General features: G+C 40.4%; 1 protein-coding gene across 1 annotated transcript in view; it reads left to right on the top strand.

Annotated features, from left to right (window-relative positions):
• The window catches only part of Svep1 (sushi, von Willebrand factor type A, EGF and pentraxin domain containing 1), a 191,394-nt gene that overhangs the window by 59,624 nt on the left and 108,097 nt on the right, over positions 1-23,673 (top strand). Inside the window, exons 4-6 of the mRNA XM_060379952.1 lie at positions 3,852-4,010; positions 5,144-5,323; positions 23,153-23,332. Coding sequence (XP_060235935.1) covers positions 3,852-4,010; positions 5,144-5,323; positions 23,153-23,332 — 519 coding nt within the window. The remainder of the gene's footprint in view (positions 1-3,851; positions 4,011-5,143; positions 5,324-23,152; positions 23,333-23,673) is intronic.

The raw sequence follows: 23,673 nt of genomic DNA, 5'->3' as shown, positions 1-23,673 counted from the left end.
AGGAGATCCGGTGCTGCCTTCTGGATTCTGGGAGCACCAGGCTCCTACGCGGTGCACACACACACATTCAAGCAAAACACCAACGTATAAAAATAATAAAATACATTTTGAGAAATCCAGAAACCACTATGGGATATTTGAGTCCTGCACTTATCTGAAGTGGGCGGGGGAGAATCCATGAGGACAGAGTGTTGTGTATCTAGAGTATGTAGTGCTGGTGGAGGCCAGAGGTTGGCGTCTGCTGTTTTCCTCTGTTCTGTGCCCTATGCTATATATATATAATTTTTTTTTGAGACAAGGTCTCTTTGAAGTTGGAGCTCACTGATTCAGCTAGCCTGGCTGAAACTCCAGTAAACTCCAGTGGCCTGCCTGTTCCCATACACCACCCACGGATTACAGAGGAGTACTGCCGTGTTTGGTTGTTTTTAATTGGTTGGATGTGTCTTAAGAACTTAACAGTGCCTTTCTCTGTGAACATTTGCGTCCCCATCAATGTTGTACAATAATAAACAGTGTCTAGTGTACATTCTTGGTTATATTTAGTTGGAATACATTTAGAAACAAAACTCATTAAAGAGAACATGCCCTGTAAGACTTTAGGTGAATTCCCTCAGTTTACCCTGTGGAAACATCACGAGTCTTTCCCAGCTTGGGGGTGGGGGGGACCATTTCCTCACATCCCTATCCACAGAAGATGCTAATATCCTTTGATATGCTGCCAAATTAAAGGGCAAAATTAACATTAAAAGTCAGCATTTTCACCTCACTCTGAGAAATAGACTGTTTGTCCTGTGAATGTTGGCCACATATACTTCTTCCTCAGGAAAAAAACTTACTCTCTGTCACTTTATCTCTTGGCACACTCATATTGGTCTTGAATTATTAGAAGGCCCACCCCAATTCTCCTCTTTTCTCCTCCCTTCTCCCCTCTCTACAGGGACTTGTTCCATAGCCCAGGGTAGCCACAAACCAATCTTTCTATCTCTGCCTCCTGAGTACTAGGATTAGATATGTGTGTCACCACACCTGGCTGTGCCGCACGTGTATTTTTTTTCTTATTTGTTTCCTTCTCCAGGTTATCTTAAAGGTTTTTTTTTTTTTCATATCTTTTAACAGCATTGTATTTTCAAACTCTAAGTCTGGTACATTTCAGGCTTCTACCTTATCAGCAGATCAAATAGACTGGCGACAAGGAAAGTGCAGCCTCTACTGCCTTCCTTTATGCACTTTCCTATTTCGCTTCCTCGTTATTTCTTCTCTTTTTTGTTTCATATTGTTCAGATTTTCTTTGTATTTTTCTCTCTGATATCTTGGAAGTCATACATTCTCTCTCTTACTCAGTTATACAAGTATTTTTATGTAGAAATTGGAACCTGCCTTTTCTTTCCATTTTCTTCATGTTGTTTTTATATGAAATGAATTGCTTTCTTATTTCCACTTATCTGCTCATCTCTTATCTTAAACCTTTCTCCCTTATATTACGTAAAAGTTATTTCCTTTCTCTGATCGTGTGTTTTCTTGAGACAAGGGGGCTTTACTTGATATTTGTTTCAATTTTCACAGTTATTTTGGTGTAATATTAGAGTGTTACCACAAGTTCCAAAAGTTTCTACAGCTCAAAAATTTTATTAAACACTATTTTTCTCATTCTTGTGTTCTTTATTTTGATTTCCTACTCAGCCAACAAAATATGTCTTTATTTTCTAAAGTCACGTACATTGCCCAGTGTCTTCCTTCAGTCTTAACACTCATGCCCAGCGTTACGACTTCTTAGGTTCATAATATCCTTTTTCATCGTTACCTACCCAGGCTTTATTCTTGGCATTTGCTTTTGCACTGGAGAAATGAAGCATCTGCTTGATTCTAGTCACTATCTTAGCTATTTTTCTCACAAACTTTCCTTTATGCTGGGTGCGGCTTTTGTTAATTTCTCTTGGATTTTGCTGTGCATATCTGCATTAACGCTTCAGGTAAGTAATGCAGTCTTGGCCCTGATAGCAGGAAGATGATTGTGGCTGTGCCTACTGCTGTGTCCAGCAGTTCTGGTGCTTGAGTCAATCATTGCCAGCGATGAGGTTCATGCTGAACTTTGTTCTTACGTATGGTTGTGTTTATCTCACTCATTTTCTCCTGCAAACTCTGACTTCCGCTTAAAGGAGACCTTGTTGTCTTGCACTTCCCTGAGGACCCTGCTCCTTGGCCTTCAGGTTAAGAACTGTCTGATAATAATGTGTAATTCAACAGCACTAACAAAGTGCTATTGGAGTCCCTTCCCTTATGCCAAACTGTTTCCCATAGGCCAGTAGCATTTATTAGTGTATTTAAGTGTCTCTCTCTTTTTTAAAGTTTTAAATGGATTCAGAGCTAGAATTTTCTAGCATGTGCCATGGGAGCTTGGTATTTTTTATGAATTATTATTGTTATTATTTATTACAATGCATTCACTTTGTATCCTGGCTGTAGTCCCCTCCCTCCCTCTTCTCCCCTTAAGCCCTTCCATTGATAGGGGTGGTCCTCCACCCCTTCCATCTGACCCTAGCCTATCAGGTCTCATCAGGATTGGTTATATTGTCTTCCTCTGTGCCCTAACAAGGCTGCACCCCCCCCCCAGGAGGAGGCAATCAGAAAGCCAGCCACTGAGTTCATGCCAGAGGCAGTCCCTGTTCCCCTTACTAGGGAACCCACATGGAGACTGAGTCTATGGGCTACATTTGAGCAGGGGTTTTATTTTTTTAATGTGATGAAGAATTTTAAGACCATGGTTATTTCCTTAATAACTGCATTAGATTATGCATCTTCTGATGTGATTACTTGATGCTATGGACATGAAAATGCATGCTCCTTGGTTGTGGCTTCTCTGCTCAATAATCAAACCCAACTTGTAGCTGTGCTTCATTTAATTGGCCAGCTGAGTGTCCCCAAGTCCCCCTGCATTATGAAATGGCTTATTCTTGAGTTGTTTTACAGGTGGATAACCCCAAAGGGTTGAAGCCACAACTTCAAAGCCACACATGGTCAGTACAAAGGATGACTAAAGCAAGATCACACAGATTCTACTTTTAATCTTTTCTCCCTATGAGGCTGAGAGAAACAGGATCTTTCCTTCTTTTTCCTTCAAAAGATTTTTTCCATCGGTTATGATTTTCTCACTAGCCCTTCACTTTTTCCTCATTCCCTGTTAAATGCTTCCAATAGAAATGATGGGGTAGTGACCGCTGCATATCTGCGCTGAGGGACCGCTGGGACCTCAGGGTGGAGTGGAGCGGCTTCACAGAACAGGGGAGGTAAAATGTGGAAGATTCCCTATTTGCTACAACTTGAGGATCATTGATTACTTTGAGTCCCTTCACATATACTACTATGTTGATTTTTCCCATAAATCAGCCCAGACATGTAAAACTTTATAACAAAAACCAATTGTTGGCCAGAGAGGCCTTTGTACTGTGTGCATAGCAAACAAGCTATGTCAGTCTTTGGGGTTAGCTGCTTTTGGAGATGGAGAGATGATCCAGTGGTTGAGAGCACTGGCTGCTCTTCCAGGGGACCTGACTTTGATTCCCAGCAGCTACACAGCAACTAACAACTATCTCTAACTCCAGTTCCAGGGGATCCGGTGCCCTCTTCTGGCCTCTTTGGATAGTGCATGCACTCAGTGCACATGAGTACATAAGGCAACACATACATAAGATAAAAATACAATAAAGTATTTTTAAAGATTTTTTTGCTTGAATTGTGTAATAGATTATTTCTATGTAGAATGATCATCTCCAACCCATTATTTTAAACATCTTTCTAAGTTTCTATGAACATATCATATACATCGACTTCTCTGGCCACTTGTCTGCCTGCAGCTTGCCCATCAGGGACATATAAGCCTGAAGCTTCTCCAGGAGGGATCAGCACGTGCATTCCATGTCCTGATGAAAACCACACCTCTCCACCCGGAAGCACATCCCCTGAAGACTGTGTGTGCCGAGAGGGATACCGGAGATCTGGCCAGACCTGTGAGGGTGAGCTGCCTACTGCTAGCAAACAGGAAATAGGAAGCTGATCTTGATCTCAATGATACTAAGAGTGGTGGGTGCATCCAGATCATTTAGGATCATTTTTAGCACCCCTGTCAGGCGGGTGGGGTGGGGGCAGAGCATTTGCTTCTATCACAGAGCATTTGTTAGCAGTAAACACATAAGCATCCTGATCTAGAGACAGAATCTGAGATCATAGAAGTGATGTGATTGCAGAGAACATGAGTTAGAACTTGGAAATGAAGAATGCTATAGTTTTGACAACAAATTTGAATAGAAAATAAGCTTCTCTTGGCCTTGGTAGTGCTTAAATTCACTTTTAAACGTTTTTTTTCATAAATATTTTCCCATCATATCAAAAGTAGAAAGTATTTATATAGTATACAGCACATGGTAGATGTGTTTTACACGCTATATCAATTAGACTGTTTTGGGTTTTTTGTTTGTTTGTTTTACTTTCTTTTTTATTTTTGTTGTTTTGTTTTTTGAGACAGGGTTTTATCTGTGTGGCTCTGGCTGTCCTGGAACTTGCTCTGTAGGCTAGGCTGGACTCAAACTAAAAAAGTCAGCTTGCCTCTGCCTCCTGAGTACTGGAATTAAAGGTGTATGCCATCACTCCAGGCTGTTTATTCCTTCATTATTTCATTTTACCTTAGTAGAGAAAATATTTAGTGATCTATGAGAGTCAAGACTGGGACCTAGGGTTATAGCTTGTATACATATCGATTATATGGTAGCTCATGTGCTTACCACACTTGAGGTCCTGGAGTCCAGCACCAAAGCTGAGGGAGAAAGTCTAGGGAATCTTCATTTATCTATGCCATTACCAAAATAAACCCTTTGAACTTTAAAAAGTAGTGTTCATATTACATTTTAATTTGTAGTTAATACCTACAAATATGTAAGTGTTCTTCCACCAAACACACTTACAAATCAAATGGATCAAATGGGAAAGCTACGGAGAATTAAGATATGTAAATATAGATGTATATGTAGACAGACAGACAATATAGATAGACAGATAGATAGACACCATGCTTTGCTAAATAAAATAAAGTAACGCAGTCCAAAATACAAAATCTGACTTTGCTTTTTGCTTCTCTCTCTGTGAATGTTAGTTGTCCACTGTCCTGCCCTGAAGCCTCCTGAAAATGGTTTTTTTATACAAAACACTTGCAAAAAACACTTCAATGCAGCCTGTGGGGTCCGATGTCGCCCTGGATTTGACCTCGTGGGAAGCAGCATCCATTTGTGTCAACCCAATGGTTTGTGGTCTGGGACAGAAAGCTTCTGCAGAGGTATGCAGTCTGGCCAGTTCATATTTTTTCTTGGTAGTCTTGCCTGACATTCCTATTTAAAGTCTAATGGACTGGACAGTTATTTGTTGATTTTCCAAGCTCAGAGAACAAACTCCTAAGAAAGTGAAAATTGTAGGAAGGTTGAGAATTGCTACTTTTGACTGATGCCATCATTCCAAACTCTGCCATCCATATTTCTGTGGTTAGCCAGCAAAGAAAAGGTTTATCTAGAGCAGTAGTTCTCAACCTTGGGTTACAAGCCCCACAGAGGTCACATGTCAGACATTTTACATATCAAATATTTACATCACTATTCATAACAGTATCAAAATTACAGTTATGAAGTAGCAACAAAAATAATCTTTCAGTTAGGGTCACCCCAACGTGAAGAACATTAGGAAGGCTGAAAACCACTGGTCTGGAGGTAAATGGGCAGGTTACTCAAACTTCAGTAGAGGAAACAAGAACATCAGAAAGGGTGAAAAGTTCTGAGATAGTCAGACTGGGGGCTAGATTCCTACCACAAGATGGGACTTGAGTCATCTCAGAGTCCTACAAGGGAAGCACCTCAACTCAAATGTCTCTAGCTGTAGAAAGTGGAGAATTTATTAAGAAGCGATCCCAAAATGTAAACTTGTACAACCACTCTGGAAATCAATCTGGCACTTTCTCAGACAACTAGGAATAGCACTACCTCAAGATCCAGCCATACCACTCCTAGGCATATATCCAAAAGAGGCTCAAGTACACAATAAGGACATTTGTTCAACCATGTTTGTAGCAGCTTTCTTTGTAATAGCCAGAAGCTGGATGCCCCTCAACTGAAGAATAGATGCAGAAATTGTGGTACATCTACACAATGGAGTATTACTCTGCAATGAAAAATAAGGAAATCATGAAATTTGCAGGTAAATGGTGAGACCTGGAAAGGATTATCCTGAGTGAGCTGTCCCAGAAGCAGAATGACACACACAGTATATATTCACTCATATAAACATATAACATAAGATAAACCTACTAAAATCTGTACATCTAAAGAAACTAATTAAGAGAGAAGACCATGACTAAAATGCTCAATCCCCATCCTGGAAGGCAGAGAGGATGGACATGAGAAGAAAAAGAAAACAGGAAACAACCTAGAAACCTGTCACATAGGGCCTCTGAAAGGCTCTGCCCTGCAGACTATCAAAGCAGATGCTAAGACTCATGGCTAACTGTTGAGCAGAGTACATGGAATCTTATGTAAGAAGTGGTAAATAGTAAGATCTGGAGAGGACAGGAGCCCCACAAGGAGAGCAACAGAACCAGAAAATTTGAACACAGGGGTCTTCCCAGAGACTCATACTCCAACCAAGTACCAGGCATGGAGATAACCTAGAACCTCTGCACAGATGTAGCCCATGGCAGTTTAGTGTCCAAGTGGGTTACATAGTAATGGGAAGAGGGACTGCCTCTGACATAATCTGATTGGCCTGCTCTTTGATCACCTCCCCCTGAGGGGGGAGCAGCCTTGCCAGGCCACAGAAGATGACAATGCAGCCACTCCTGATATGATCTGATAGACTAAGATCAGAAGGAAGGAGAAGAGGACCTCCCTTATCAGTGGATTTGGGGAGGGGCATGTGTGAAGAAGGGGGAGGAATGGTGGGACTGGGAGGGGGAGGGAGGGGCTTACGGGGGGATACAAAGTGAATAAAGTGTAATTAATAAAATTAAATTCAATTAAAAAAAAAGAAGCAATCCCAAGGAGCCAAATCAAGCCAACAGAAAAGAGGGTGGGAATAGCAGTGGGAGTCATGGATTCCACATCAAAGACAGAGTAGTGTCTCAGATCACCCCCACTTGGCCATCTCTATTACTTGAATTCCTAGTTCTTACAACTACACAGCCCCAACCTCCAAAGGCTTCATAAGACAGGAAAGTGGAAGCTTTCCAAGGGAAGGGAAGAACAACCAAGGACTTGAGGACCTCCCTCCAATATCCCAGCCCCCAAAGCTGTTTGGTATAGGGTACTGGATTTGAGACATAGGTATATGTAAAAACTAATAATTATTTTTTCTGAAGTTCACATTTAGTTGAACTTCTTGTTGAATTGATTTGTCCATTACTAAACCTGGCAGCCTTACTCTGCCCTTGGCCAGCACTCTTTGCTGAAGAGTTGACTTCTCCAAGACTTCATAATTCACCCAGATCACTGGATAAAGGATGCTGCCTCCTGGGAACACTTGTGTTTCCATATCCAGAGAAAGCTCACTGACTCACCATTCCAAGAGCATTTCAGGGTTCCACAAACATCTGTTGTTTATGTTTATTAGCTACTGACACTGAACCAGTAGTAAATAGAAAATTGCAAATCAGATCTCTCTTGTGTCCTGCAAAAAGTCAAGGAGCAACTATAGGCAGCAGGTTGAACAAAAATGGCTGACAGGGAAGCATGGAAAATTGAATGAATGAGCCTCAAATGCAATTGCATCAATAAAATAAGAGTAGGAGGGCACAGCAAGACGGCGGCAACCAGTGTATACTATATCTAATGGGCAAAAGATAAGAGACTGCGAAACTGGTGAATAAACAGGCAGCTGGATCCAAAACAACAACTTCAGTGCTTCACAGATTGGAGGGGACATCAGGGGAGTTGGGGACAATCAGATCCGGCCACTCCTCTCCCCCCCACACTGTGGCAATCTCCTCGCCTGCCCTTTCTGCATACTCAAGCAAGTGCAGGTCCTCAGTTCCATAACCATCCACTCCAGCAGTGAGACATCAGATCCTTCCTTTTCCCCTGCGGACAGAGTCTGGATTTCTGGGACAGCATCTGAACCTCCAAACTACGGTTCTACTATTCCCCTTGTGTAGAAGAGGTGGACAATAAAATCATATGGATCCCAGAACGAAGATGGCAGAGTCCAGAAATATCTGAGTCCCAAGAGCACAGTGTCTGCTAGTTTTGTAAGCCATAGCTCAGCTGCCTTCTGAGGCACTGAAGCCCCATCGGCTGCCATCTGAGGCACCTGAACACCCTTGGCTGCAACGTGAGATGCCCAAAGCCCCATCTTCAAGGCACCCACACCTGTGCCCCTTCCCTTCAAGGCACCGGTGACCGTGCCCTGCTTTATGAAGCACCAACGCCAGGGTGGCTGCATCTGAAACACCAGCACCCATTTGTGTCCCCCTGGACCTCTCTCGTCATCCTGAAGACCACTCCAGACTCCAGAGATGGGTAGATTCAGTCTTTGTTGCAGCTTTTCTAGTTGAGGACACCAGCAGGTCCTTACAAAGGCCCAAGAAACCCAGCAGGTTTCAGAAACAAACAGCCAAGGCTATGGACAACCAGATGGCTAAAGGACAGAATAAGAACACAATCAACAACAACAATAACAAAAAACAGAACATCATGGCTCCAATAGAACACCCCCCAAAAAAATGGATATTCTAATGCAGCTGAAACACAGGAAAATGACCTTAAATCTGTGCTTATGTAGTTATTAGAGGTATATAAAGAAGAAATGAATAAATCTCTCAAAGAAATACAGGAAACTATAACCAAACAAATAGAGACCATCAAGGACAGACTAGAAATCACACTCAAACAGGTGAAGGAAATGAATAAAAATTTTCAAGACCTGAAAACAGAAATAAAATCAATAAAGAAAGTACAATTGAGAAACCCCTGGAGATGGAAAACTTAGAGAAGAGATCAGGAATCACAGAGGCAAGCAATACCAACAGGATACAAAGGATGGAGGAGAGAATCTCAGGCATCGAAAATACAATTAAAGAAACTGATACATCTCTCAAAGAAAATATTAAAATGGAAAAATTACTCACACAAAACATCGAAGAAATAAAGGATACCATAAAAATAAGAAACCTAAGAATAATAGAAATAGATGTAATAGAAGATTTCAGACTCCAAGGTGCAGAAAATATTTTCAAGAAAATCATAGAGTTCCCCAACCTAAAGAAAAAGATGTCCTTAAACATATAAGAGGCTTACAGAACACCAAATAGACTAGACCAGAAAAAAAAATTCCTCCTGCCACATAATCAAAACACTAAATCTACAGAACAAAGAAAAAAATATTAAAAGCAGAAAGGGGAAAAGGACAAGTAATATATAAAGGTGGACCCATCAGAGTCACACCTGACCTCTCAACAGAGACTATGAAATCCAGAAGGGCCTAGACAGATGTCATATAGACATTAATGTACCACAGATGCCAAAGACTACTATACCCAGCAAAATTTTCAATCACTATAGATGGTAAAAACAAGATATTCCATAACAAAACTAAATTTAAACAATATTTATGCACCAACCCAGCCCTACAGAAGATACTAAAAGGAAAACTCCAAGCCAGCAAAGTCAACTGCACCCAAGAAAACATAGGATATAAACAATTTCATAAAAGCAAAACCAAAAGAAAACAAATACCCAAACACACTATCATCACAATAAAAGGAGCTAACAATCATTGGTCACTAATATCTGTCAATATGAATGGACTCAACTCTCCAATAAAAAGACACAGGCTAACAGAATGGTTGTAGAAACAGGGTCCAATATTCTGCTGCATTCAAGAAACACACCTCAACAACAAAGATAGACACTACTTCAGAGTAAAGGGCTGGAAAAGGTTTTCCAAGAAAACAGACCCAAGAAGCAAGCTGGAGTAGCCATCCTAATATTTAATAAAATAGATTTTCAAATAAAATTAATCAAAAGAGATAGAGAAGGACACTTCATTCTCATTAAAAGAAAAATTCACCAGAAGGACACCACAATCCTGAACATCTATGTCCCCAAAACAAGGGCACCTGCATTTATAAAAGAAACATTATTAAAGCTTAAATCACATATTAATCCAATACCTTAGTAGTGGGAGACTTCAGCACCCCACTCTAACCAATGGACAGATCATTGAAAGAGAAGCTAAATAGGAAAATAATGACTCTAACAGAGGTCATGAATCAAATAGATGGCATGAATCAAATATACCTAATAGATGTCTACAGAACTTTTCACACAAACACCAAGTATATACTTTTTCTTAGTACCACACAACCTTCTCCAAAACTGACCGTATAGTTGGTCACAAAGCAAACATCAACTGATTTAGTTAACATGTAAACCTCAACATGAAATTTAGTTAATCCATTGTTCTTCATCAGACCACCATGGATTAAAGCTAGACCTCAACAACAACAGAACCAACAAAAATCCTCCATACTCACAGAAACTGACACAACTCCCTGCTCAATGATCAGAGGGTGGGGGAAAAATATTAAAGACTTCCTAGAATTCAATGAAAATGAGGGCACAACTTACCCAAACTTATGGGACACCATGAAAGCAGTGCTAAGAGGAAAGTTCACAGCACTAAGTGCCTTCATAAAGAAATTGGAAAGATCCAATATTAGCAACTTAACAGATCACCTGAATGCTTTAGAAAGAAAAGAAGCAAACATACCCAAGAAGAGTAGACAACAGAAAATCATCAAACTCAGGACTGAAATCAATAAATTAGAAACAAAGAGAGCAATATGAAGAAATAACAAAACCAAGAGTTGGTTCTTAGAGAAAATCAACAAGATAGACAAACCCCTAGCCAAACTAACAAAAAGACAGAGAGGAAGTACCCAATTTAACAAAATCACAAATGAAAAGGGGAACATAAGGATAGACACTGAGAAAATCCGAAGAATTATTAGGTCTTACTTCAAAAGCAAAAATCTAAAGGAAATGAACAATTTTCTTGATAGATTTCACCTACCAAAGTTAAATCAGTAGCAGGTAAGCAGTTTAAACAGTCCTATAACCCATAAAGAAACAGAAGCAATCATCAAAAGTCTCCCACCCCCAAAAAAAATGGTTTTAGCACAGATTTCTACCAGACTTTCAAAAAAGAGCTAATAAAAATAGTCCTCAACCTATTCCATAAAATAGAAACAGAAAGAACATTACCCAACACCTTCTATGAAGCCACAATCACCCTGATACCTAAACCACACACTCAACAAAGAAAGAAAATTTCAGACTAATCTCCCTTATGAACATTGACGCAAAAGTACTCAATAAGATACTTGCAAACTGAATTCAAACATATTATCCGTCATGATCAAGTAGGCTTCATCCCAGGGATGCAGGGATGGTTCAACATATAGAAATCCATCAATGGAATCCACCATTTAAACAAACTGAAAAAAATCACATGATCACCTCATTAGATGCAGAAAAAGACTTTAACATTTTAAAATCTAACACCCCTTCATGATGAAACATCAGGAGAGATCAGGGATTCAAGGCTTCTTTAGGGGTACCTAAACATAATAAAGGTTATATGCAGCAAGCTGATTGCCAACATCAAATTAATTGGAGAGAAACTTAAAGCCATTCTACTAAATCAGGAACACAACAGGGTTGCCCACTTTCTCCATATCTCTTCAATATAGTACTTAAAGTTCTAGCTAGAGCAATAAGACAATAAAGGAAGATCAAGGGGTTACAAACTGGGAAGGAAAAGTCAAAGTATCACTATTTGCAGATGATATAATAGTGTACATAAGTGACCCCAAAACTTCCACCAGAGAACTCCTATAGCTGAAAAACAGCTTTAGCAAATTGGCTGGATACAAGATTAATTAAAAACAATCAGTAACCCCCTATATATAGATAACAAATGGGCTGAGAAAGAAATTAGGTAAACCACACCCTTCACAATAGCCACAAATAATATAAAGTATCTAGGGGTAACTCTAACCAAAGAAGGCAAAGACCTTTAAGAACTTCAAGTCTCTGAAAAAAAAATTAAAGAAGATATACAAAGACAGACCCCATGCTCATGGATTGGTAGGATTAACATAGTAAAAATGGTCATCTTACCAAAAGCAATCTACAGCTTCAAAGCGATCCCAATCAAAATACCAACACAATTTTCACAGGCTTTCTAAGAACAATTCTAAACTTCATATGGAAAAACAAAAACTATAGACTAGTTAAAACAATCTTATGCAATAATAGAACTTCTGGAGGTACTTCCATACTTGACCTCAAGCTATACTACAGAATAATAGTAATAAAAACTACATGGTACTGGCACAGAAATAGACTGGTTGATCAATGGAATTAAGTTGAAGGTTCAGAAATAAACCCACACATCTATGCACACCTTTTTTTGACAAAGGAAACAAAACCGTACAATAGCAAAAAGACAGCATCTTCAACAAATGATTCTGGTCTAACTGGATGTCCACATGTTGAAAAACTCAAATAGATCTATATTTATTGCCCTGCACAAACTCAAGTCCAAGTGGATCAAAGACCTCAGCATAAAACCAGATACACTAAATCTGCTACAGGAGAAAGAGGGGAAGAGCATTGAATTCACTGACACAGGAGACAACTTCCTGAACACCAACAGCTCAGACTCTAAGATTTACAATTAATAAATGGGACCTCTTGAAACTGAAAACCTTCTGTAAAACAAAGGACACTATCAATAGAATAAAAAGGCAGTCTAAAAATCAGGAAAAAAATCTTCACCAGCTCTACATCTGACAGAGGGCTAATATCCAGAATATATAAAGAACTAAACAACAAACAAAATATCCCAATTAAAAAATAACCCAATTTAAAAAGAGCTACACAGAGAATTCTCAACAGGGGAATCTCGAATGGTGGAGAAACACTTAAAGAAATGTTCAATGTCCTTAGTCATTAGGGAAATGAAAATCAAAACAACTCTGAAATTCCCTCTTAAATTTTAAATGGCAAAGATCAAAAACTCAAATGTCAACACATGCTGGCAAGGATGTGGAGAAAGAGGAACACTCTTCTACTGATGGTGGGAGTGAAAAGTTGTACGACCACTTTAAAAATTAATACGGTGCTTTCTCAGAAAACTGGAAATATCCATACCTCAAGACCCAGCTATACCACTCCTGGGCATACACCTGAAAGGTGCTCCATCCATCACACAACAGGGACATTTGCTCAACCATGTTCATAGCAGCTTTATTTGTAATAGCTAGAAACTGGAAACAACCTAGATGTCCCTCAACCGAAGAATGGATAAAAAAAAAACTGTGGCACAATGGACTACTCAGTCATTGAAAACAAGGAAATCAAGGAAATCGTGAAATTTGTAGGCAAATGGGTGGAACTAAAAAAGATAATACTGAGTGAAATAATATAGACCCAGAAAGACGTACATGGTATGTACTCATTTATAAGTGGATTTTAGTCATATAATACAGTATAGACATTCTACAATGGACAGAGCCCAAGAAGATAAGTAAAAAGGAGGACTCAAGGGAGGATGCATAAATCTCACTCTGAAGGGAAAATAGAATAGACATAGGTAGTGGTTGAAGAGTGGGAACAAGGTAGAAGAGGGAGCTCAGAAGAAATAAGGGTGGGGATCAGAGCCGGGAAGATTAGGGGTGGGAGGGCAGAAGGCCTGCAGAAAAAAGGGAAATGGTGGGGGGGGGCATCTCTGCAACAAGCTGCAGACCGAACTCAGAATAGGCCTCTGGGAGGATATGAGGGGAACTCTAGCTAAGACTCCTAGTAGTAAAGTCATGAAGTCTAAAGAAGATACCCTTTATGTAGACAAGACTCCCAGTGGACAGAGGACATCACCAACCCACCCACAAAAACCTCAATCTAAAACTTACTCTACCTACAAGACCTGTAGGGACAAAGATAGAACAGGAAGACTAGAGATTGAGGGAATGTCCAACCAATGCCAGGCCCAACCCTAAGACCTACCCTATGAAAGAAAGCCAAGAAAGAAAGTCATCACTATTAATGACACTCTGATATGCTTGCAGATGGAAGCTTACCAGAGCTGTCCTCTTAGAGGCTCCATCCAGCAATGGGCATGAAACAGATACTGAGACTCACAGCCAAACATTGGGTAAAGCATAGGAAGTCACTCAAAAAGGGGGAGGGGTGATAAACCGACCTAGAGGTGACAAAAGCTCCATGAGAAAAACATCAGCGCCAATCAACCAGGGCCCAGAGGGGCCTGTGGAGTCTGAAGCACCAACCAAGGGCAACACATTGTCTGAACCTAAGTCCTCTACGTATAAGTAGCCGACGGGCATCTTAGGCCTCATGTGAACCCACTAGTTAGTGGAGTGGGGAATATCTCTGACATGGACTATGTTACCTTGTTTTTGATCACTTTCCCCTGATGAGACTTCCTTACAAGAGCACAGGGGAGAAAGAACTCAATACTCATGGGAATAGATGAGCTGGGGTGTCTGGGTTGAGGGGGCTTCCCTATTCTGAGGAATAAGGGAGAGGGCATGTGGGAGAAAAGGTGGAATTGGAAGGGAAGGAGGGGGAGGCGTTTGATTGAGATGTAAATTGAATTAATTTATTAATAAAAATGGAAAAAAGTAAGAGTAGGATTCCAAAGAATTGAAGGAAAATCTAAAAGTAATAAGATTCCTTATTGTGAGAAGGGGGGATATCAAAACTATTTACTCAATGAAACTATAGTTAAAAGCCAAATTAATAAACTGAGAAATATAACCTGAGAAATTCCCTTGTAAGTAGAGAATAATTTCAAAGATAAAAGAATTTTGAAAAAAAAAAAGATGCGACGGAAGGCTAGCTACTAGAAATGTTCCTCTCTTATTAGGAATTCAGAGACTGAGTGGAATTGAGGAATAACAGTAACAAAAGATCAAAGAATATTACCCCAAGGTGAAATCCTGAAAATAAATATGCACAACCAAAGCCTTTAGATCTGGTTTAAAATCAGTTAGTGAATGCCAGAAAAACAATATTAAAAACAGACTGATGTCTGGAAATAATCTTAGGGACATGTCTGAATGCTCCAGAAAAACACAAAATAGCATTGGCTTCCTAGTTACAAATAACATTACCTCTGAGAGGCTCTAGCTAGCCTGAGGCTGTTTACTGAGTGTTTGAAATGTCTAGAGACTATATTTTTAGGATTCTGAGAGAAAAGACTTAGAAATTGATTTCCAGTCTCACAAGCCAGCAGAGATGTGTGATAGTAAAGGAAGGTCATTTTCTGTCAAGAAGTAAAACCCACACATCCTTACTGAAATAATTGTTCAGACCACATCTGAAACATTTTCCTTGAAGTCACCAGTTATTGGAAGTTACCAGTCTTCTTCTGTGTGAAGAAGACTGACATTTTAACTTTCTACCTATGACTCCTCAAGGGAGAAAAGTGGAGTGGACAGGTCCTGACCCTGCCTCCCTGCCTTCCATCATCTAAGCCCAAACATTCTGTCCTACATTAAAAGCCATAAAAGCTTGTATAGTACCTTCTCTGAAAGCTGTTCCCTTGCAAGCCTTGTCTCAGGCCTTTGTTCTTCATCTGCATAAACCCTCATCTCTTACCTACCCCTTCAGTCTGAGAGGCTTGGCCCTGGAGTGTTCATTAAGGTCTTCTCATTCTAGCCTTTATGCTGTGTCAGGGTCACTCGGGGAAGCTAGGTAGGTCAAACCCCACATAATTTTGGAAAGAAACTGAAATTAGAAAGGACAGAAGAATTTACTGTGACAATGGCCACTCTCAGCTGCTCCATCGTAGTATCGAATTCTCCAGTCCAATTACCTAAAATATAGCTCGACAATTGTTTAGACAGATTTGCAGCACAGGAAAAATTCTCATGTTATATGCTAGTGACTCAAAGTCCAGCATATTTTCATTGACAGCCAAGTTGAGCGATTTGCCATAGGGTATCAATTTGCTCCTGCACGAGGTCAATCCTCTGATTGAACACCATCAAGCTTCCTTTTAGTTGAGCATTAATTCCTTTATGTACAACTAAGTCATGAGCTACATTGGCTAGATGATTGTTCAGGGTCTGAGCAGTCTGCCCAGTATGACTCATGGCTAATGCCCCGGTGGTAGCTCCAACAGCCACCAATGAGATGGTAGTAACAATGGTGGCTGTAGTTCCAAGATCCCTTTTCTGTCTGAAGAGAGTCATAGCGTGAGGGGCATCAATGGGCACAGGCACGCAGTGAGGCATGCGAGTAACCAGGGCATACCTAAATTTACTAGCATTCCAGCATTGGGCAAAAAAGCAAGTATCATTACCACAATTACTTGGCTCTATCTGGCTAATAATGAATAAAAATGGGGGATATAGACAAACAGGTGAGGGCTTATAGGAAATATTATGAGAAGCCTTAACCCCCTCGTTGGAACATCCTGCATCAGTTCTAGAACTAGCAGTGGTAGTGTCCGAGGTCTGAGTAGGTTCAGGAGACCATTGCCCCCAGGGGCGAGACGTGCTCCATGCCAATTGACTAACTCCATGTTTTCCTCCACTTTTGAAAGTCATTTAAGGTTCTTAAATTATTTTTTCCCTTTTTTTTTTTAATTTTTCATCAATTACCCTTTATTCATTCTGCATCCCCCCATAAGCCCCTCCCTCCTCCCCTTCCAATCCCACCCTCCCTCCTCCCTCTGCTTGCATGTCACTCCCCAAGTCCACTAATAGGGGAGGTTCTCCTCTTCTCCTTTCTGATCTTAGTCTGTCAGTTCACATCAAAAGTGGCTTTATTGTCCTCTACTATGGCCTGGTAAGGCTGCTCCCCCCCCCCCAGAGGGAGGTGATCAAAGAGCAGGCCAATCAGATTATGTCAGAGGCAGTCCCTCTTCACATTACTATGTAACCCAATTGGACTCTGAACTGCCCTGGGCTACATTTGTGCAGGGGTTCTGGGTTATCTCCATGAATAGTCCTTGGCTGGAGTATGAGTCTCTGGGAAGTTCCCTGTGTTCAAATTTTCTTGTTCTGTTGCTCTCCTTGTGGAGACCCTGTCCTCTCCAGCTCTTACTATTTCCCAGTTCTTACCTAAAATTCCATTCACTCTGCCCAACAGTTGCCCATCAGGCTCAGCATCTGCTTTGATAGTCTGAAGGGCAGAGGCTTTCAGAGGCCCTCTGTGGTAGGTTCCTAGGTTGTTTCCTGTTTTCTTCTTCGCAGGACTAGCCACAGGATTATCATCATGGATTGCTGCAGCCATGAATCATCTGAAGGAATGGGCGGGCATGGGAGCGTTAGCAGGCCTTCTGGTGTTGGTCTCCTTGGTTTGCCTGTGGTATATATGCAAGATTAGAGTCTCACAACAGTGTGATGCAGCCTTGATCATTCAGGCCTTTACAGCCATTGAAGCAAGACATTCTCCCCAAGCATGGTTGGATACCATAAAAATCTAAAATGTTACGCTCAGGATGCGAGGCTAAGCACTGTACTCAGGGTCAGCCGCTTTGGACCCAGAGAAGAGCATGTCTGGTTGCATGCGGGTTGATGCCCCAGGTCCCGCCTCTGAGAAAAAGGTATCAAACGGGTCTGATGCTCTTTGGGTGGATGACACCTAAATGAACATCAGTACAAAGTCCCAATTTATTTCTAATATCAGAGATCAGACCTCTACTCTTGTCTGATGCGTCTAAAACAAAAAGGGGGAACTGTAGAGAGCTGCGGAATGCTGTGCCTTAAAGATGGAGCTGGTTTCTGCCTTCCACCTTCCCAAAGGTGAGTGCTCTCTGTCACGAACAATTCCACATTTGGCTAAGGCTGAGGATCTGGCTTGCTCCCATGTATGTGGACCTATCTGCATTGCCCACGTGGCACGCCTGGGTTGGCTACCCAGAGGCTATTTAAGCTGTGGGCTGGCTTTCCCCAGGGTCAGATGATTGTTCAAGGTTCCTGAATAAAGTTCATTGAAAAAAAAAAAAAAAGAAAGGACAGAAGAGAAGTCTACATCAGGGAGTCCCTCATGACTCAATCTGAGATCCCAGGCCTGTCAAGCTTTAGAAGTGGAAGCCACCGGGCAATCAGACGCATTCTGAGGAGTCTAAAAGTATCTTGTCTTCTGTGTAGCCATGCCCCTGTGATTCTGCAGCCAGAAGTGAACATGGGGCTCCATTGGTCACCAGGATTATCAGTAAGGACATGGAGGCAAGTAGGGAAAAGTTGGAAGGCACTGGGCCTCCTTGCATTTATCCATTGCTGAATGTGACTATAAGGACCACTGCTATACTTTTGCCTTCCAAAGCAAGTGCAGGCTTCTTTTCGGACTAAACCTGACTTGGAATTATAATAGGGATTCTGACCAACATATTTCTAGCTTGACCAACCTGTTACAATACAGCCTACCACAGCCATCTGCACTGCTGATTAACTGCTAGACTGTTAATACAGCATTGTTAATATAGAGTTAATATAGAATGTATTTTTTCTCCTCTCTATCACAAGTTATAATTCCGGCAAAAGAAAATTGCAATTTGACAAAGATGCATATTGATAAACATACTATGTACAACAGTAAAGATATATGCAGAGGCCTGAATGAACCACCCATTAAAAGAAAAAGTTTGTTTGTTCTCTTTTATGTAACTTCAATTGCTATTCTAATAGAGACATATTGATCACAATATGGAAGATTTGGCAAGACTATAGATTGTCCTAAAATCCCTGCATCTTCACTGCCAAAGCCACTACCTAGCTCACCTTTAAGTAGACCTTTCCTGAATGAAGACCCAGGTCCTCTGCCATGTTATCAATAACTTACAGATTTACTGGAGATCCAGGACAACAAAACATATACTGTGCTTCATCAAATCTAAAATCTATTTTTCTGTTTTCGTGTCTGTAAAATTGGAATGCACCTTGAAATCAGCAGCAGTAAGCAGTTCCATGGGCATGACTGTGGCTTTATTAGTGGCTCATAAATAATGGTGCGTTTGGGAGTCTGAGATATTTCCACTGGGCAAGGCTGGCTTCTGTTCTGGGGGGTTGGCGGATGGAGAAGTAGTATTTTACAGGTATAACATAAGGAACAAAGAATAATTTTCATTATGTCATAGTTTTATAAAAATCTAAGATTGAGCCAGGAAAGCAAAAATCTTTTATGCTACACTGTCAACTTTATGTAATGTTTAATGATGGACAAGCCTCATTTTGGTTCCTCTTAGTGGAGCACTTATTTCCCCTTCATAAAGCACTCACAATCATTTTTAATTTTCTCTGAATCATGTGTTTCATTCAAAACCACTAAGGGAGTCTTCGGTCATGCTTCAAGAACAACTAGCTAAAACCTAGCAGTGCAGTAAATTAAACACTGGAATACTAGGTTTTTTTCCTGAGGAAAAGGTTTCAACCTCAAAATGCCTGCATTTAACATCAGATTTTCACTATTTCTAGTAGTAAACAAAAGCACAATTTGGAAATTGACAAGAAATATATATCTGGAAAAAATAATATTCATCTTTAAGACGAGACCCACAGTACATCTGTCATTGTCTGTATTATAGACAGTTCTCTTATAACACAAGACCAGGTTCCTGCATATATTTTCCAATTTTGACATTTTTCTAAATTATTAACTGGTGTATAATCTGCTCATAATAATTGTGTATTACAGAGTAGAAGATTCGATACATTATACAATGTGGCATGGTCATATCAGAGTAAGTTGCTAGTCTCTAAATCAACCGTATATGAATTTCTTTAAAACAAATGTAAACTGAGAAACAAAAAAATTGTAAGTTGAATCTAGTAATTAAATGTGTACCTATGAAAATGAGATAAATTATCCTTAGTCATCAGGAAAATGCAAATCAAAACAGCCCTGAGATTTCACCTTACACCCATCAGAATGGCTAAGATCAAGAACTCAAGTGACAATACATGCTGGAGAGGATGTGGAGAAAGGGGAACTCTCTTCCACTGCTGGTGGGAATGTAAACTTGTACAACCACTTTGGAAATCAATCTGGCACTTTCTCAGACAATTAGGAATAGTGCTACCTCAAGATCTGGCTATACCACTCCTAGGCATATATCCAAAAGATGCTCAAGTATACAGCAAGGACATTTGCTCAATCGTGTTCATAGCAGCTTTATTAGTAATAGCCAGAATCTGGAAACAACCCAGATGTCCCTCAATGGAGAAATGGATACAGAAATTGTGGTACATTTACCCAATGGAATACGACTCAACAATTAAAAACAAGGAAATCATGAAATTTGCAGGTAGACGGTGGGAACTAGAAATAATCATCCTGAGTGAGGTACCCCAGCAGCAGAAAGACACACATAATATATACTCACTTATTAGTGGATATTAGACATATAATATAAGATAATCATGCTAAAATCTGTACACTTAAAGAAGCTAAGCAAGAAGGAGGATCCTGGGTAAGATGCTCAATCCCCATTCAGAAAGGCAAATGGGATAGACATCAAAAGAAGGTGAAAATAAGGAACAAGACAGGAGCCTACCACAGAGAGCCTCTGAAAGACTCTACCCCGCAGGTTATTAAAGTGGACACTGAGACTCATAGCCAAACTTTGGGCAGAGTGCAAGTAATCTTAAGGAAGTGGGAGATACAAAGACCTGGAAGGGTCTGGAGCTTCACAAGGAGTACAACAGAACCAAAATATCTGGGCCTAGGGGTCTTTTCTGAGACCGCTACTCCAACCAAGGACCATTCATGGAGACAACCTAGCCCCCCTGCACAGAGGTAGCCTGTGGCAGCTCAGTCTCCAAATTGGCTCCCTAATAAGGTGAGCAGGAGCTGTCTCTGAATGAACTCAGTGGCTGGCTCTTTGTTCATCTCCCCCGAGGGGGAACAGCCTGACCAGGCCACAGAGGAAGACTATGAAAGACAGTCCTGATGAGACCTGATAGGCAGATGGAAGGGGGGAAGTCCTCCCCTATCAGTGGACTAGGGAAGGGGCATGGGAGGAGATGAGAGAGGGTGGGAGGGCGGGATTGGGAGGGAATATAGGTGGGGCTACAGCTGGGATACAAAGTGAGTAAACTGTAATCAATTTTTTTTAAAAAAAATTTAATGTTAATAAAATTTTTAAAAAAGGAAAATGGGATAAATACACACTCTTGAATAGAGACTGTAAAATGTTGTTAAATGGACTGAAATTACTGTTTGCTTTGTTTTTCCCTTGGGAGCAATAAAGGTGTATTAAAAACCAACAACGGAGAAGCAGTGCAGCATATATCTGGCACATGAATGCAAATTAGACATCCCTAGAAGATGTTACAAATCCATGTCACCTAGGTTTGGAAAGCTGTGGTTCGTTTTTGAGTTTTTTGGGTTTTTAACTGAACTAAAAGCAGTTGCGTTATATGAGTTTCCATCTTATACATTTCAATCATAGGAATTTATCTCACTTTAAGCCAAGCCAGCAGTAAGAATGACACTATGCATGATGGACACATTTGATAACAGGCAGAATATTTTCATATGTATTTATTAATAGTTGACCTCAGGCCAAATTGTCCCAGTGATAACAAATATCTCGTTTAATTCTTGAATTTTCTCTAGGGAGTAATAAATCTGAAATTTATATTTAATTCATTTAATATTTATGCTCTGCCAACTGATGTAATTTGGATGAGTTCCCACAGAATAAATTCTTCCAGTAACTTAAGTAGAATGTGAACTTGAATATTTTGAATGAGCTTTCTATCCTATTCTTTCACATTTTTCAAAATAAACAAATACACATCCTTGCCAGAAAAAAAAAAAAAAAAAAAAAAAAAAAAACTAGCTTGTGCATAGAAGTACACTTGGAGTCCTCACCATATTCTTGATTTCCAAACATCATGTTGAGGACCCTTTATGGATTGCCACTCAGTCTTCTGGCCTCCATTGCTGCATGGTACTATCTGCAATCAAACTGCACTTAGCTCTTTTGTGAGGCCTCTTTTATTCAGCGTCTTTCCATAGAGAATTGATAAAGGATGAATGGGTGCTGCATTGAAAGAATTTGATTTGGTGTCCTATCAAAGTTCCGAATACCAATACCTTTTGGTTCAAGGTTTTGCTCTCATCTAAAATGAAGACAGCATAGATAACCCAAAGCTGGTGGAAGAATCCCATGGTCATCAGAGACTACAGTTCCTTTACTGTACCTACACCATCATCGTAATGCATTGTACTTTTCCTATAATGCTGGTAAATACATAGCAGTATGCTGGCGTAGTCTCTCGCATGCCTTTATTTGTGAAGAAAAAAATAGGAGAAAGGGAAGACAGAATAGCACCCCAACAATTGGAAAGTCTCACTCAAATTCAGCTCTTAACATTGGCTCTTATTAAGTGCAGTGAAGTGGGGAAATATGACTGGCACATTATGATGCTATATTATGCTGCGAAGAATGGTTACTGGGTGAGCAATTCACAGGCTCTGCTACAGAGGGTGGACACAAGCTATATTATGACATTACTCAAGATTAGCACTAAGAATGAGGTTTTGTGATGAGGATAGGAGGAGAAAGAAGAGAAAACTCTGAATTGAGTATAGTGACTATCAGACAGTAAGTTACTAGAATTTAAGATTACAGAAATTGGGCAGTTTTGCAAAAGCTGGAACTATTGAAAAGCCCAGGATATAGCACCAAGTCTAAGAACTAAGCTGATGAAGAGCTTGAAGTTTCTATCCTGGGAAAAGAAAAACACTTTCTTTTGGAACATAGCCTGAAAAAATTATAGCAGAGGCCCAATTGAAGGCTGCAGGTACTTCTTTTTGAAAGCCACCCCTAGCCTATGCCTGTCATCTCTTCAGAGCTATACTACTCACACATTTTAAATTCCCCACCATGGGCTACAGACTGCATATCATAGTTATGCAAATAAAATGGAGGTTAGTAAGGACCCACAATTTTAAAAATGAGGGTGCAATATTAATCTCTTGACACTTAAGAGGAAATTGCCTTGTTTATAAGACAAAGCCATTATTAAAGTAACAATTTCCTCTTCTGTCTGTATTCAGTAAAATGTAATTGTTGACATTTTCTACAGCGAGAACATGCCCACATCTCCGTCAGCCCAAACACGGCCACATCAGCTGCTCCACTGTGGAAATGTCCTACAACACCATATGTTTGGTTACCTGTAATGAAGGCTACAGATTAGAAGGAAGTGCTAAGCTTACGTGTCAAGGAAATGCCCAGTGGGATGCTGCAGAGCCCCGGTGTGTGGGTAAGTGGCCAAAGGTGTGAGATCTGAGCAGTTCATTTGTCTAGGATTCTGAAGATACCTGTAACTGAACATATGCTCTTGATACATATGGATAAGTGTGTACATAAGCATACACATGGTACTGTAGATGCATTTTCAAATGCATTGTTAAGTCGCTCTAAGCCTTCTAGCCTTTTTTGTCCTTTCTTTGCAGATGACAGCTGCAAAACTTCAAGTGCCCCCCCCCATTAGGCACTCTTCCAGGCACAGCTCAGCACAACAATGTGCCCAGTCATAATCCCCCAACTCCACCACACTCCACAGAGCGCGAATACGCTCTCGTTGTTAAGAATACTCCAACC

The sequence above is a fragment of the Meriones unguiculatus genome, chromosome 3 (assembly GCF_030254825.1).
Source record: "Meriones unguiculatus strain TT.TT164.6M chromosome 3, Bangor_MerUng_6.1, whole genome shotgun sequence".
NCBI classification, from domain to species: Eukaryota; Metazoa; Chordata; class Mammalia; order Rodentia; family Muridae; genus Meriones; species Meriones unguiculatus.
The sequence above is the reverse complement of the archived record's forward strand: the minus strand, read 5'-3'. Positions and strand labels throughout refer to the sequence as shown.